The sequence below is a fragment of the Rhagoletis zephyria genome, unplaced genomic scaffold (genome assembly GCF_001687245.7).
Source record: "Rhagoletis zephyria isolate East Lansing unplaced genomic scaffold, Rhagoletis_zephyria_1.1 Rzeph_scaffold_00004, whole genome shotgun sequence".
Classification (NCBI taxonomy): Eukaryota; Metazoa; Arthropoda; class Insecta; order Diptera; family Tephritidae; genus Rhagoletis; species Rhagoletis zephyria.
This window is the reverse complement of record NW_016157088.1, coordinates 823436-841471: the sequence shown is the minus strand read 5'-3', so window position 1 is coordinate 841471 and position 18036 is coordinate 823436. Positions and strand designations below refer to the sequence as shown.

Genomic DNA, 18036 nt, shown 5'->3' with positions numbered 1-18036 from the left:
ATACCAAATTTCGTTGAGATATCTCAATTTTTGCCCGAGTTATCGTGTACACGGGCGGACGGACAGACGGACTGACGGACGGACAGACAGACATGGCTTAATCGATTTCTTTTTTCATCCTGATCATTTATGTATACATTTGTCTATATCTATCTCGATTCGTTTTGGCTGTTACAAACAACCGTTATGTGAACAAAATTAATATACCCTTGTGCACAAGTGCGCTCGGGTATAAAAACAAATAAAAGATAAGCAGTATTTTTGCGCAGGACACCTATCCGCAAAGGCGGCCTTGAGCCGAGTTAAAAAAATAACTCCGGTACGCATACCACAGTATTTTTGGGCAGAAAAAGAAATAATTTACATACATAAGTTAAGCCATACATTCGACTCAAAACCGAAATTGTCTATATGAAAAACCCGTAATATGTAACGCATAAGCAGACTTTCGGTTAGAAAGCGATATAATGTCTAAATACACAAATTCATATGCGCCATTTCGGGACTCGAGTTTGAATCTGAGTCCTATCGAGTGGTAGAACGCACCTCGGCTCAGTGGCGGATACAGAGCTCGAAAAGTAAAATTTCGGGTAAAATATATTACCCCAAACGAGAAATTTGAAAACAAATTTTTTGGAAAGTTATTTTTTATTTTTTTTTATTTTAATCTTCAATCATAATCTCCTTTTTAGGCTTGCAGAAGATTATTTATAGAATAAGAAAGCATGTAAATCTCTTCGCCAACGTTAAAAATTAAAACAATGGGTATGTAAGTACTATGAATGTATAGTCCTTATCATAACTTTTCGGGATTTACATATTGACAAGATTTGACCATTTGTCCTAATATTTTTGAATTTTCATTTTTGTTTATAAAAATATAGTATAGTCTTTAACAAAAATCATATAAATCCAAGCTGGAATCTCTATACTATATGTTTGTCGAATCAAACTTTTTGATACTACTTTTTGTATATTTCCGCGGTGAACGTAGAAAATTTCACATTCAACTGTCCATTCATGTACGCATAGAATTATAAATGACTTGAAAAATGTGCTTAAAATTAAAAATATTTCCAGAACCGTTCATTACCGTTCTTATTAATTTTTATTATAAGAGCGTATTTCATGAAAACATCTGTATTCAACGGTTAAAATAAATTAATAAGTCCCGGCTTAATCAGTATTACCCCGATGTACTACATGATTAAAGGGATGAAATATAGCAGAATGGCCACTTCTGCTAAGATCCGCACAAATTAGCCATAAATTGTTTAATGCATTAATATTAACGCAATATAATAATAGTAATAATAATCCCAACGGTTTTTAGCCTCCATTCTCGCCCATCTCGCCATTTTCATTTATTTGAACCGAGTCACGATAGGCAAGAGTTTGTTAAGTGTCGAGATCCAAAACTGTTCAGCTACAGAACTAAATTCATCAGCTGATTTTATGTCTTTATGTTAATGATTCGTTTATTGAGAGAGGATAGTAACGCTTTCTTAATGCTGAAAAGCGAATCAGATATATCAAATGTGCTGGGATGAGAGTTAAAAGCCTGGCATAAGCAACGGAGTGGCTCGTGTAATTCAAAATTAGTTTTACAAGTTTAAAAAAATAGGGGATAAAAGTGTCTTGATACACGGGAGGGAACATTAAGGCTAAATTCACCCAGAAGAAGCANTTTTTGCGTACGAAAACCGCCAAAACATGAAAATTTGTAAAAACTTTTACTGGATTTTACTGGAAATGAGTAAAAAAACGCAACTATTGTTTTTGAATTGATTCTATCTTGTTTGAGTAAATTTGATACCTTGGATTCCAAACCACCGAACCGTATTCCAGAATCGGTCTAACTAAAGTTATAAACAGGGTTTTAGTTATATAAGGGTCACTAAATTCATTTGACCATGGTTTCACAAATGCAAGTACACCTTTAGCCTTGTTGACTGTCACATTAATGTGAAGATTAAAATTAAGTTTCGGATCCATTGTGATACCAAGGTCCACAAAATTGTATACCTGCTCCAAATTATGATTATCTATTGTATAAGAAGTGGCTGAACAGATTTTCGCGCGGAGCACATTACTTTACATTTTTCCAGATTTAGAGACATACCATTTACATAGCACCAGTTAGCCATGCTGTTTAAGTCTGCTTGTAGCAAATGCTTTTCTTTGATTGATACGAACGATTTATAAAGTTTCACGTCATCTGCGTACATTAAAATTTTTGAAAATTTTATATCTGTAGAAATATCGTTTATAAAAAGGAGGAACAGAATCGGGCCTAGTACCTTGCGGGACTCCTGAAGTAACATCAATGACGTCAGAAATAGTATTTTTAAACATAACCCTTTTTTATTATTATTATTATTTATTTATTACAGCTCTCTTGAGCCTAGTTCATTACAATATATGTAGACTTAACCTGGTTATTTAATATTACATTGCTTAAGCCTAATAAAATCATTTGGAAGGGCATTCATACATGGCAATTACAAGTTGAAATTACGGAACAATAGTAAACGGAAAACAGATATAAAGTAATACATTACATTATATTGGGTAAGATTTACAAAATTCCAANTACAAGTTGAAATTACGGAACAATAGTAAACGGAAAACAGATATAAAGTAATACATTACATTATATTGGGATAGATTTACAAAATTCAAACAACTTTCTTTTAAACTCATTGATGTTTTTACATTGCTTGACAGTATTTGGTAATTCATTATAACTTTTAAGACCCTTGTAATAAAGATTACATTTATCAGATTCGCTTTTTAACATGGGTAAATTGAAGTAATTTTTCTTACGTGTATCTTTGTTGTGTACATTGCTGCCATACTTTACGTTAATCTTTAGGTATTCTGGTAAATTATCTTCAATAATATTTTTAACAAATTTCATCGTATAATAAAAGTGCTGTTGTTTCACACTTAGCCAACCAAGGGCTGATAACATGTCTCTAATGGGCGTGTCATATCGTTTTCGAAGAATGAATCTCATTGCTTGGTTCTGTTGTTTCTGCAATTTATAAATTTGGCTATCATTCATTATGAAGAAAATTGTTGGACAATAATTGAGGAGAGGTTTTATTATTGATCCATATACCATTATTTTATATTTCCTTTTCAGTAATTTGCAAGTACGCCGCATAAAGTACATTTTTTTTGCTATTTTGCTTACGGTATAGTCAATATGATCATTGAACTGTAGCTTCTCATCAATTTTTATACCCAAGTACGTAAAGCTCCTCACCCTTTCTATTTTTTGTTGGTTTATGTTTAAACTACGAAGTTCATGCATATCAATATTTCTTCTGGATATGACCATGTATTTGGTTTTACTTACATTTATTTTAAGTTTGTTTAAACATAGCCAATTATATATTTTTTTTAAGTCATCTTGTATGTTTGAAACAATATCAGTAATATGGTCACCACTTAACATGATTAACGTGTCATCAGCGAAAAGATTAATATCACAATATTTAATACCGTTGGCAATATCATTTATGTATATATTAAATAATATAGGTGCTAGCACTGAGCCTTGAGGTAGACCAACCACTATACTTCTTTTGTCAGATACCGACGATCCAATCTGTGTTCTCTGGTAACGATTTGTAATAAGACTTTGAAACCATTTTAGCTCAACGCCCCGTATCCCTATATTACTCAATTTATTTAGAAGTAACTCTTGATCGATGGTCTCAAATGCGCGCTTTAAGTCTAAGAAGACGGCAACTATGTATTTCTTTCTGCTCAATTCTTCTTTCCAGCGAGCTAATACTAAGTTTAGTGCAGTTTCACACGAGTGCCTTTTCCTAAAACCAGACTGTTGTGGCATTAATATTTTATTAGTTTCTAAATATTCTATTAGTTGTTTTTTAACTACCGTTTCAAGAATTTTTTCATCACTAGGCAACGTATTAATTGGTCTCATCTCGTCGGCTCTGATTGTGTTCTTGACTTTCTCAATTGGCACAACAATAGATGTTTTCCAGTGATCAGGAACAACACCATATTTTAGGCTTTCATTAATTAACTGCGTGTAAAAGTACCCTGTATATGTTATAGAGTCTTTTATGACTCCCTCAGATAATAGTTTTTTTCCTCCAATTTTATTTTTAAAACCACTGACAATTTCAAGCACTTCATCGGTTTCGATTTCTATAAATTTAAAGTTATGTGTGCAATTTGGAGTCGTAAAGGATTCTTTTTTACCAGGTTCTATATTTGAGGTAATTTCAATAATGCTGTCAATAAAGTAGTTATTTAGTGATTGTGCAATCTCATTTTCCGTTGTGTACAAGTTGTTGTGAATTAACACTTTATTAATGGCGTTTATTTCCTTTGACATACTTATGCAATTTTTTAGATGCTTCCACATTGATTTGCTATCTCCATTATTAACTGTTATTTTATGCTCCAAGTATTTAACCTTTTTAACCTTTACCATCCTCTTGTATCTACGTTTGATTGTATTATAGTCACTCCAGGCCCTTGTTTCTAATGCTATCCTGTAAAGATTATACTTTTGTTTATTAAGGTTTGCTAATTCAGCATCATACCACTTGTTCATGAGCTTAAGCCTTATTTCTTTAGTGTATGTTAGAATGCCCATTGAATGCGACAAGACATTAGTTAAAAATTTCGATTTATTATCGATGCTTAATTTCGAAAAATCCCTGTAATTGTATTGCCTCAGTTGGTGAAGAAGATTATCACTTGTGTAATTTTCCCAAGATATAATAAATTTGTTTGCTCTCATTTTATAGATTTTCTCCAACTCGATCTTGACATAAATTGTCTCATGATCGGAGATCCGATGCATATCCATTCTTTGACACGAAATGTTTTTGCTATTGGTAAATAATAAATCAATCATGGTTTCGACCTCTCCCGATTTCCTAGTATAAAAATTAATTTTCTGAACCATTGAGAAGGACTGAAATAACTCTACCAATTTTTTACTGTACGTTGTAGCTTTATATAGATTTATATTGAAGTCTCCAATAAATACAGTATTATCATCTAGGCAAGTATTGTTTAAAATTTCACTGAGGTAGCTGATAAAGTCAGCATCGCTAGAATTTGGCGAGTGATATATTACCCCTATTTGGTATTTCGGGGTAACATTTCCAATTTTTAAAAGAAGACACCAAATATTTTTATCCCACGAGTAATTAACGAGAGTTTCATATTTAATTGAGTGATGGACGTAAATTAAAACACCGCCTGTGTGTCTACTATTCGAGTTGCATCTAATTAGGGTGTAGGTTTCTACCTGTATTTCGTGGTTTGTAATGTCTTCGGTCAAACAGGTTTCTGAACATAGCACCAAATGGGGCTTACAAATTTCTATTAGTTTCTCAAGTTCACACTTATTAGCTGTAATACTGTTTATGTTTAAATAAATGATATTCAATTCATGAATACTTCGTTGCTAAACTTTAGTTTTGCTTTTGGCTTGAACGTATTTTTGGTATGCAGGGCAATCCAAACTGAATGCTGAGTGATTTACATTAACATCTATTACTTTTTTCTGAACAAGTTCACAACAATTTACACACCTTATTATATCAGAGCCGCAATCCTTAACATCGTGATTTCCAGCACATCTACTACATGCCTTTTTATTTGTACAATCACTTGACTTGTGCTTATAACCCAAACATTTAAAGCATCTCATAATATTTAGATGCTCAAATACCATGCAAGTGTCCCATTCGATATTTACTTTTTTATGTTTCAAGACACTTTCATAGGTTAAAGCATCTGTTTCAACTAGAATGTTGAAGCTTTCTTCTCTTCGCGTTCTATTTTCGTATACTTTCAGTACTTTCAACTCCTTTCCCAAGAACTCATCATTTTGCTTAGTTAGACATTCTATTATGCGATCATTATTTATTTTTTCGGTTAACCCAACTATTTTCAGTATCTTTTTTATTTCCTCTTTTCCTTTAGCTTTCTGGGCCTGGAACTCCGTTCCAATACTATCTCTTATTTTTTGATGCACTTTTTCGCAAGTATCTTTATTTTTACATTCTAAAACTATTCCCCCTCTATTAATTTCTTTCACAGTCTTAACAAGACCGTCGGTGGGTTCGATTACCTTTTTCAGCGCCTCTTTTGTTTCCTTAACGTTTTTGTTTTTGTTTAAGGGCTTTATAACAATTTTATTTTCATTTGTTTTGACAGCTTGGGCATATGATATTGGGGCATTTTCTTTACTAATTACTGGCTGAATGTTTTTTACCAAGTCATTACATTTTTGCAGTTCGCTAGAAATTTCCTTAATGATTTAATTTTCATAGCATAAATTCTCACTCCAATGTTATGTTCCAGAAATGTATTAAAGTCTGAAACAATACTCGTTTTTATTTGCGTACATTTGTTGTTAATCAGTTGCTCCAAAACTTGTTTTACATCAGCCGCCTTCAACTTAGATTGCTCACATTTACTTATTAAATGTTTGATTTCGATAAATTTCGTATTCGTATCAGATAAAGTACACTGATTACAAAACCATTTCAAATTAATATTTTCCGTGATTATTTTAATTTCATTCCTTTTAATATTGCTACATTTTAGACAGAAATTATAGCCACACCCACCAGAGCATGTTATCATTTCATCTAATTGAAACAATTTGGCAGTACATTCTTTACATTCTACTGTTGGCATTTTGCCACTTTTTACTGTGGCAATATACCCTAAGTTAACGTATGGCAATAATATATACTAACCACAATACACAAGTTTATGGCAATTTCAATAATTTTATGATATGAGCAATTGCTACTATAACCTAAGCGTAAAACTAACTTGGCAGCACTCTGTTTCCAGCTGATCAGCTGTTTCGATTCCAAGAAGTAGTTGACGTTTGTTGATATGGAATGATGAGCAAAGGGCATCAATTGCGAATATGATGGCAAAGGACAGAGTAACAAATGAGAGAATCTGAACAGAGGAGCGCCCTCGGGTACGCAAAGCAAAACCAAAAGGGATGGAGATTAATCCGAATTGTCTTGGATTTAGCGGCTCCAATGCTCTTTTGCGGAGGTGTCCAAAGCAGATCTGCTGCAGATTCCCAATACCAACAATTGCAGCTTGACTTAGTTTTGTTAACTCAGCTATCGCCGCAGCAAAAACAACAACAGCAAAACAAACTATTTTATTTATGCAACTTTTTGTTCGCTTATTTGTTTTGTTTGTATGTTTATTTATGCGCCACTCACTTCAGTTGATTCAGCTTGCACTTAAATGGTACTGTTGGACATAAAATGTATAAAATAAAATTCTTTTAACTATTTAAAATGAAAATATCTAGCGCGAGCGCAAAACACACATCTGTTCCGTTTACTATCCGTTCCGTATCTTTGTGATCTATCATAGAGGTATGAAGAGATCCAACGTAGAAAATAAGTTGAAGACCAAGAAGATCAAGTTTATAGATCTTTAAGAGACAAATTAAATAAGGCTGTTAACGGCTCATAGTGATAATCAGCACAATTTATAAGAAAACAAGTGGGGATCTGGTCAGGACCATAACTAAAATACTGCTTTAAGGACTTCAGGTAAACTAATACATCATCGGGAGATATTATTGGGGTATGTATTGAGTTAATTGGACTCAAAGAGCTGACATTTTTCGTGAGGTACTTAAGCGGGTTTTACTGTACTAAAAAGGTCCGTACTTAGCTTTATACATTGAAATAAGCAAAATAAGCATGATCGTTAAAATTAAGCTTGGAAACCCTGAATAAGCAAAATAAGAAATTCTAAGCAAAAGCTTAAACTTTTCGGCCTTGCACATGATTAACCCAATTACTATCACTGTTCTTGTATGGTAGTGCTTCGCCGGTTAAAAAAATGATTCCGTAGTACCATGAGTGAAGAAAGACTGATAGGTCTAGCACTTTTATACGTACACTTAGCGCCAGTTTTTCAATGCACGGTTGTGGTTTAAATGCGCGAGCTGGCTGGTTTAAACTAAGATTGGCCAATCAAATGTCAGCCAGCTATTGAATTTAAATTCAGTTTACGTAATCTAAGTTGAAACTGCCACTAAAAAACTGGCCCTTAGATATTGAAACTGACACTGAACGGATAATACAAAGATTCCGTATAGGAAAGCGCCAAATTTACTTTGCAATTTAAATTATTATAATCAAAATTCCAAATAAATTGTTAAGTTACTTAATTACATCCTTCATTTGAGAAACATTGTAAGCAAAAAATAAGTATTTATATATACATATTAACATACTATATACTGCTTTAATAAACCCAAAGCATAACTCTTTATCTTGTGCTTTTTACAAAATAGTATACATAATTGTTTTATTACATAGACTCTGTAAATGGACCTTGTACCAAATTCACAACATGAAACTTACTTAAATTAAAATTATATCACAAAACATTTTACTTCGTACTTCATCATAATTACAATAATCTTTATTTGCGTAAAAAATAAATGAGGGTTCAAGCAGCTTGGATGCTTGTAGGTCATATACATAGCTTCGATTGCTCACTCCGCTGTGAATCAAGTTAGATACTTGTAATTTAACGTTAATTGACAAGTTGATTCCAATCGCTCCTCTCTAAATCAAATCCTGTATCCGCCACCGCCTCGGCTACGGTAGCCGCAGGTAGCCGATAAGGAGGCTGTGGTATAACTTTCACTTTTTACTGCATGTTTGGCATGAATATGGCCACCGCCAAAGTGTAGTGAAAAGTCTAAAAATTATAACTTCAACATGACTCAATTTATTCTGCGCATGAAAATTTATTAATATTTTTTCCTTTTTTACAGGCGAATAAAATTGGTCTCTCGCCATTCTTCTGTCACAATGGGGATCCGCTGACGACACCACCACCTGCGCACTGTGGCATACCTCCATATCAGTTGGACCCAAAAGCCATGGGTAAGTACTTGAACTAACTTTTGAAAATAAAGTTATGAACATGGAAACCTGATTTAAATAATTGTTTGCCGGATGATAATTCTCCTAAAAAAGATTTTTCAGGATGCCTGCTCATTTTACTAACTTCGGCAAAAAAAAAAATAAAAAACTGATTTGCAATATCAATGCACTTGCACACAGATCCAAAATCATCTAATAAAATAGAATATTTTTTAAGCGAATAGGAAAATTAACAGGACAACTATAAGAAACCGCTATGCAAATTTTTTGGTTTATCCGCTGTCCCTTCGCCCACAAATAATTCAATATGATAAAAAACTACGCTTGACGCTTACTTATTTCTTGGCCGAGTTTTTCCTCCAATTTGTGGTGTGGGCCTTGATGTTGTCACACAATAGGGAAGGACCTACAGTTTTATGACGACTCCGAACGGCAAATGGCTTTGAGATAAGAAGCTGTTTTCACGACAGAAATATTCTGAAAGGTTTGCCATTGTCTGTCGAGTTCGACTGATAATAGAAAAAGCCTTTTTTATGTTTCCCGGATCAGAGATCGAACTCTGGACCTACCGAGTGGTAGTGCACACTTTGAACCACTTGACCAGGGCGGCCGCAAAATCAATGCGATACTTTTTTTTATTTTAAAATGGCCGCGTTCCTTCTGAAAAGGCATCTGTGAAATGAATAATAAAGATAAAACCCAAGAAAAAAATAATAAATTAATTTGCATGTTGCCTGCAGTGGAATTCGAACCCAGACCCTCTCTGGATATCAGCAAATTGTGGCAAGCATCTTTGCACACTCACCCAGTGGGAAAAGGTAATGTGTGGTAATGCATAAATTCATGTATAGGCCTCATAGTCTATACATTATGTCGTGGATGAATCTTAACACAGTGCATGACCTAGGAAAGTAATGTGTCGCATGTTGCTTTACGAAACTATAAATAGAATCTATAAATAGTATAAATAAAATAAATAAAGTCCATGCTCCAGGTTTTGAACCCATGATCAACAACACGGCAGTCGAACACGCATCCATTTCGGCTACAGCAGCTGTTGAAATAACGTGAGAAAAAGACATACTTGAGTTAGTTATCAAAGTTTTTGTTTTGCTTGTGGCTTCAAAACCACGCATCATCCGCTCGCTTACATTGCGATGCATCTTTTCGTTCACCCGTAGTTGTTAATCTTTTTTTGGTATAAAAAGGTAATGCATTCCCCATTTTCCCACTGCACAGCTACAGCCGGACATATATGTAGATGTGCTTTCAAGTTTTGAATTTCCATCAACACCGCAGCACGCGATAAACATGCACTATGCATGTATGGATGTGTGTTGCCACCAGTGTTTCCACTGCCGTAGCCTTTAAAGTATCCATAATAAATCAAAACTGTATCCAAATGTATCCGCCGAATTGGAAGTTATAAGCTCTTAAGTAGTTATATAGTTAGAACAACAATTTTACCTAATTTCATGATTTTTGTCCCTATTTTTAGTACAGTGAAGTTATAGTTAAAAATTAGTCATCGGCATGGTTGCCAGTTTCCTTTGAATGCTAGGAGAAGGGTTGGTAGGGATGTAAAAGTTCATTCGCGGGACCCGGAAATTGGGGAAACATCGCCATTTTTTTAAAGATAAATATCTCAATATTATAGTTATATACTACAGGTCGGAAAACTTTTTAAAATTTGCGAACTACTTGGTGTCATTAAATGCACTTTCATGTAGCTAAAAATTTATATTTACAAAGTGACAAGAATAAAGGAAAATTTCTTTTTGGAGGATGAGCAACCAACTGTTAAAAATGAAATGTTATAACATCACGTACATAAATAAAAAAAACTTCCTTCAACTGCCGAATACTTATGGAAAATGTATCCAAATTTACACTGAGGAAAAAAAGTATCCCTCAAAATTTTAGGCCGAATACTTATGGAAAAAGGTATCAAAATTTACACAGAGGAAAAAAAGTATCCATCAAATTTAAGGCGAAAGTGTATCCATTTGGATACATATGTATCAAAACGGCAACACTGGTGGTCACCGCTCTGCATGCTGGGGGTGCGTATGTACACTTACATGTACATACTAAGATGTGAACAGTCAAATACGTGCGTAATAAATTTTTGTATGAAAATATTATTTTTAAATACGAATATTTTTAAACGATGATCAAATATAAAGTATTCATATTTACTATGCATTATTTACCTCAGTGTAGTGATGTTACTTAAAAGTATATATTCTACCATGTACTGAGTATTTTTTGTACTTCGATACGCATACACAAGCACGGTTGGCGCTTTGGTCCAAATGGACCAAACTTGGTCAGTTTTATTTCGTTTGGTCCATTGGTCCAATTCTTTTTAAAATGGTCCATTTCACAAGGCTTTGGCTAGGTTATTATCACCCTTTCACTTCATGAAATAGATTCGCGTTTTCAATTTTTCTATTTAATAGATGAATATTTCGCCCTATGTTGAATATCGTCATCGTCGGTAAAAGTGACGACGGCCATCGTCAGCCATGTTACTGATGCGCTGACGATCGTCGACAATGACGATGACGATATTCAGCATAGAGAGAGCAACACTTGCTAAAAGTGTGAACTCGCCTTGCCACTGAAAATCAAATATGGCATGGCTAATCATCTGTCAAAGCACGCTTCAAAAAATATCGCGGTTTCTTGCTAATTTCAGTTAAGCTTGCTATACAGTTCAATGCGAGCGTGAGCGTGAACGTTCGCGAAGGCAAAGAATTCCATTTGTAGTCTTATGGACGCTCACACACATCTGTCAAAACTTGTCGTTCACATGCGAATGCTTTGCGTACGGACACATTTATGCATTTTAAATTAGTTTTTACTGTATAATTCTGAAAGATATTTTAATTCTCTATCTTTTGATGTATCAACTATTGCAAAAATTTAAGTAATAACGAAGATATTGGTCAAAATAAAAAGCTCACGTTCACGCTCGCATTGAACTGCATATCAGGCTTTATTCGGTGACTAATATTAAAGTGCCTTGCAAACATATGGAAAGGTAGCAAAACTTTAATCATAGCATTTAGCACATGGAAATAATATTCTATTTCAATCGAAAAGATATTAAATATCTTGAAATTATTACACCACATAAAATTATTAATTTGGCATGTTGCTGTGAGTGGTCGTGTTTTTGTAGCGCTGTGTTAAATCACGTTTTTAATAGTAATTACCGGGTATTAATTGCATTTAATTGCAATTGCTAAGACTTTGTGCCAATACCAGTGCTGTGGCTGATCATTGCTTCAAGTTTTACATTATATTTCATACCTCCAAATATGTTTATTCAGCAAACACAAACATGCAAAACCTAAGAAAAAGTGCCCGAAATATTTCCTCTCCACATCAAACTCCAATACAAACCAAAGACCATAACAGTCCAACAACGATCAGTTTGTTTGAGAAACTCGAAGCGAAATTAGAAGCATACACGAAGAGCATAATAGCAAAAATAAACGAAAGTGAAGAGCGTGTAATGCAAAAAATCAGTGAAATTCCAGCTGTATTTGCTAACCTCAAATCAACAGTGAAAATAATGGATGATAGAGTGAGCGCGCTAGAGCAGCAGCGAGGCGAAAATGGAGAACAAAATAAAAATGTTCTCACATTATGTCAGCACGTTGATGAACTGGAGAACGCGTTAGTGTCAACAGATGTAATTATGTATGGTGTCCCGCAAGTTGAAGAGGAGAATTTAGGTTCGATATTCTCTCAACTATGCAAAACAATTAAACTTTCCCCGCTTACCATCCGCTCTTCTTTTCGACTGCGCAATAACGCTAGCAGTAACAGCAAGCCCTCCCTTATTATTTTCAAACTAAATTCAGCATATGACCGCTCACTTTTGTTTAAGGCGATTGCTGATTTCTTTAAACCCAGCCGTAAATCGCTAACTCTCGACGATATAGGGATCAATGCTGAGGGGAAGTTTTTCGTCCACGAATGTTTAACGAAGAAGAGTCGTGAATTAATACATTATGCAACTAAGCTAAAGAAGCAAAAACGTCTGACGAGTGCATTTACGATTCGAGGGAACATTTATGTGAGAAAACATCCCGGCGGTGAAGCAGTTAGAGTACTGGATTTTAAAAGCGTCGATCGCCTCGCAGCTGCTATTTAAACAATAAGAATGAGAATCAAAATTAGAATGTTAAGCAAACTCGTTTCGCTGTTAGATGTAAAAAATTTTAAGATATTCTCTGTCTGTCTCTTGCCTGCCTTCGTTCTTTTTCTATTTATTCTCTTTTCTTCCTACACTCTCTTTGTAAATAGCCGTTTGCAAGCATCACTTGCATGTAACTGGTATGAACAGTGACGTTAGTGTGCGCACTAACAAAGATAGTTTGGGGCTAGCTCTTAAATTAACGGCCGAATACCATGATGGGCTCAATATTTGTCACCTTAATGCCAGAAGTCTAACAGTAGATAAACTTGAATATCTAAACTATATTTTTCATAATCTGAAAATTGATGTGATTTGTGTAATCGAGACTTGGTTCAAACCAGACATTGAAAATTCGGTCTATGCTCTGTGCGATTTTGCAATGGTAAGAAATGACAGATCGACTGGTTGCCGAGGTGGCGGAATAGCCATTTATTATAAAGCTAGTTTCAATTGCAGACTTTTGTATAAGTCCTCCCGCTCTGATACTGTTGAAAGTATATTTGTTGAATTCAGTGATAACGTACAAAAGTTCCTTGTTGTGTGTGTCTACAATCCCCAAAAATGTAATGGTCTGACTTTTCTATTCACTAAAATAAATGAGATGTCCTTGAGCTATGTGAATGTCCTCATATGTGGTGATTTTAATGTAGATATTTTAATAAACAACACCAGATCAAAGAATTTGTTAAATAACTTTAACGATAGTGGTATTACCGTCGCTAATAAATATGCAACTCGCTTTGCACCGCACTGGAGTTTTTACCTTGGGAGCGTTCGTCGAAGCGGCTGGACGATTCAACTGCAAGTCTCGGAGTCGACCTTCTAACTCGCCCATCTTAGCCTCGACTTTGTCCTGTCTCTCTTCGATTTTTTCCTGTATTTGAACAATCTTTGCATCCTGTGCTTCCAGTTGGGATGATATCTGTGCGGATACCGCTGCTGATATACGTGTCTCCAGCGCTTGTATCTGCGATGAAATATCTGACGACTGTGTTTGCATCTGAGTTGACAGCTGTGATGACATCTCTGATATGCGTGTATCCTGTGCTTGCATCATCTGTGACATGGCAGCCAATAACGTGTTCATGTCCATAACTGTTGATGACGAAGGAGCCTTTTGCTGTTCTTCAACCTTCCCGGATGTCTGCTGCACATCCTTCGACGAACATGCAGCCTCATCCTTCTGTTCGTCCTTTGCAGATGTATCGTCGGGTTTACCTTGGAAGTCGTATTTGTCCACGTCGATGCCTTCAGCTTCCATAGCCTCTCGCAACCGGGATAACAATTCCACTTTTCTTCCGGAGGTGGCCAAATTACGNTAACTCACCTCGCTGTGGCGGCGCCCTTATATACCTGCGCTGGCACTTATGGCAACTCTAGAACATTCTGAAGTTTATCGCTCATTCTCTTTCTCTCGCTGTTCGCAGTGTTCATCCAACTTGACGTTTCTCTTTGTGGAACATTCTACGTCGTTCCTCGAACATTCTGCCTATTTCTCGTTGTTCGCTTTGTGTTGCCGCAGTATTCGCCACAATATCAATAGGAAAAACAAAATATTTTTCTATTTATATTTACTTTATTTATTTTATTACATTTCATATTTGTTTACATATTCTGCTGTAGGTGCGCCTACCATGGTCCCATATTCGAACTCCGTCAGACATAACTACAAAATGATAGTATGAAATTTCGATCTTCCTTTTATTTGTCCTCAATTCGAAAAAGTATTTGCGAAGTGCACGATATTTAAATAGAAATGCGTTTAAAGAAAACAATCTCCTTCATTTCTCCTGCATTACTTGTCAACTAGTTTCAAGTTAGCTTTTTGTAGCTAACTACAAGTTATATATTTTATAAAAATCCCGCAAAAAAGCTAACTACAAGTGGGTTATTTTTTATCAATTGATAATATTTTCTGCAGGGAAACGCAAACTAATTCGCTGCCAGCGTCGCGACAGTTCATTAGCTGCGCACACACGACTTGTATGTGAAAGCCGAGTAGCTCCCGGAGACTCCCGTGTGCACCACTGTACTAAATACATACATCAAGGTTTATATATAAGAGGTTGCGCAATGCGCAGACTTCTAAATTTGAACGTATACTCTGTACAAGCAGGTGGGATGTATGGCGCAATAAACAGGTGAAGTAATAAAACAGCTTTCTCGCTTTATTTTCTGACATTCGGCTGTCTTATAGTCACATTTATAGGCATGTTTTCAAATAAGTGTCAAAATATTTCTTCTCACTCTAATATTACTTTATCTGGTATAATTCCGCCATGGACATTAAAAAGCAGCTTCAGAAGTGAACTAGTGTCATTTTATTATTATTATTTTTTCTAAACGGTTATAATGACAGCAGTGCATACTTGTGAAAGGAAAGTCAGGGGGGACGCGAGCGCGATGTCGAACGTGGCGTGGCACGGGGCGGCGCGCGAACGCGGACCGACGCGACGCTGGGCACTTTCAAAATTGTATACTTACAAATCCGTCCATTTAACTTGTTCATGTACTACTTTTTGTCAAATGTAACTGGTTGACTACCTACTAATGTGCACTATTTTGCCTTATTACTCATTAAGTTTAAAAGTTGGTCTTATTGCTCAACGAGAAACGAAATAAAGCAAATTTGTGTTATTTCACATTAAATTGGGAAATAACACAAATTTGCGTTATTGCCGTTTGTCTTATTTCACCCCCCATTCAGACTGTTTCTAAGAAATCTAATTAAAACGCTCAAAATTTTGATGAACCTTTGAAAAAAGTTTATAATAATTTGGATTACATGGTTTTGGTAGATAACGAGCTACACTTTCATAATGTAGAATAAAAATATGGGTACCAAATGCAAGAGGATATTTCTTTTGAATTTAAAAAAAATACAATTTTTGGATTCCCAAGGACGAATATGTAATTTTTTAAGCTGATAAAGTTAGATTGACGAAATACGAGGATTTTATCGAGTTTATATAATATATAACATATAATTTTTTTACAGCAAATATTGCGAAATTTCAAGTATAAAATTTTAAAATGACATTTTAATTACTATCTAGTTCTTCTGTACCAAAAAGTTGAATCTGTTTAAATTCTACAAGATTTCCTCATTAATTTTACGCCCATACTTGTTCTCTAAGCGCATTTCTCTGAATTTTTTAAATCACTTTTGAATTACTGACGTCAGAGTGAAAAGCTAAAAACGCAATTTTACTATATTTAGCCCAGGGTTTCGCGAATATATTGATATTTGTGTTTAAAATTTACTATCGCGCGGTGTTATATGTATAATGAGCTAGACATTTATAAAAAAATATTAATTATTAAATAAAAAAAGAAATATAGCCAATACTGGTCAAGAAAAGGAGTTTCTATTATTGCCAACAGTGCAAATTACAAATCCCGAAAATCCCGGGATTACTTGTCAAGAATCCCGGGATTTCGAGACCTTAAAAAGTCCGGGATCCCGGGATACCGTGATTAACATTCTTCGTAGCTAATATAAAACCGTGGCCAACTTATAACACATTTAAAAGTTCAGCTTAAATTATGTTTTACTTTCATAAAATATTTGTTCCAAAGAAGCCACACTCATGCATTTTCTCGGATATGGTATAAAAGTCGTCAATTCAAAGCTGTGGACTTAACAGCTGTCCACAAATATAAATATGTATGCAGTCTGTATGGCTTTTTACAATGTATGCTTTCACAAATTCACTTTGCTGCACACCTTCCGTTTGGTTTAGATGAATTTGCAAACATTGTTAATACATGAATTATTTCAACATCCGGCATGTGCTACATACCATGTCCAAAATTATTGCTACGCGTTCCTAATTAATTAATCTTTGTATATTTATTTATTCCTGCAAAATTGGACCATTTTTTTGAGACTAGCAATTAGTGACTATTTTTGTGACTTGAGATGATTTGGGTATTCAGTAGGAGAGGATCACAAAAAGTTCACCAAAAATATGTGAAAACAAACGCAGATAGTCCAGTGTTGACATTATTGGTACAATTGTACTTTTTTGATATAATTTCGCTTACAATATACTTTCCAACCACGCAGTACTTTTTCGTACAATTTTGTGATGAATACTATAAATATATAGCTCTGAAAATTTACTGCGGGAAATTTTTCTTTTCTATGTTTGTCTTAGCCTTCTTGTTTTTGCCTTTTTAAGTTTTGAAAAAAGGTTTGGAAGGAACCATTATAACATAGCACAAGGTGTGCTATCAACCTCACATTCCTAGGCAAGTTTTGAAAGAATATTTTCGATACTAAATCTTATTAAAACAAAATGTCGAAATCAGCTTTATAACAGTGTCATCGTTAATTAAGAAAGAGATGTTCTTAAATATCATAACTTTACGACACTCACAGATTGACTAGATTTGACTATTTATTTTCTTGTATTTGTCAATGTTATTGTGGCTTGTTAACATTTTATTTTTAATATTTTTATTGAGCTTTGTACCACGATTGTTTATTAGGAAAAATTGAAAGAGCAACAAAGTCTAAGCGGTAGAAGTTATAGCACTATTTTCGCCATTTTTACTAGTTTCTCCTTCGGGATTTATTTAGCAATCCCACTTCTGACACCAATTGTTACGATTATCCTTGAAACCTCGTCCGGATTTCCCAAATCTCTCGGTTCGTATCGCTGGATTGTTAAATAAATGCAATCGATGACCAAATTGTAGTACAATTAACTTTATTGTACAACAAACAATTTACAATACTCGCTAATACAGTAAAAACACTTTACAATACTTGTTAAAGCAATAACAGCGCTTAACTAAACTTGGTAACACAATTAAACTTATATCTTGCTTATTCGCAACTCGCTTCTCTGCTCACTTTACTTGTAGCTT

The 18036-nt window shown here is 34.6% G+C and overlaps 1 protein-coding gene and 1 long non-coding RNA gene across 3 annotated transcripts in view; both read left to right on the top strand.

Annotated features, from left to right (window-relative positions):
* The window catches only part of pan (transcription factor pangolin), an 826450-nt gene that overhangs the window by 279813 nt on the left and 528601 nt on the right, over positions 1 to 18036 (top strand). For both annotated transcript variants that reach the window (XM_017628344.1, XM_017628276.1), the window contains exon 4: positions 8837 to 8948. In XM_017628344.1, the coding sequence (XP_017483833.1) occupies positions 8837 to 8948 (112 nt within the window). The remainder of the gene's footprint in view (positions 1 to 8836; positions 8949 to 18036) is intronic.
* Positions 17053 to 18036, top strand: part of LOC108373009 (uncharacterized) — a 15396-nt gene continuing 14412 nt past the window's right edge. Inside the window, exon 1 of the long non-coding RNA XR_001848922.1 lies at positions 17053 to 17134. This is a non-coding gene — a long non-coding RNA (uncharacterized LOC108373009). The remainder of the gene's footprint in view (positions 17135 to 18036) is intronic.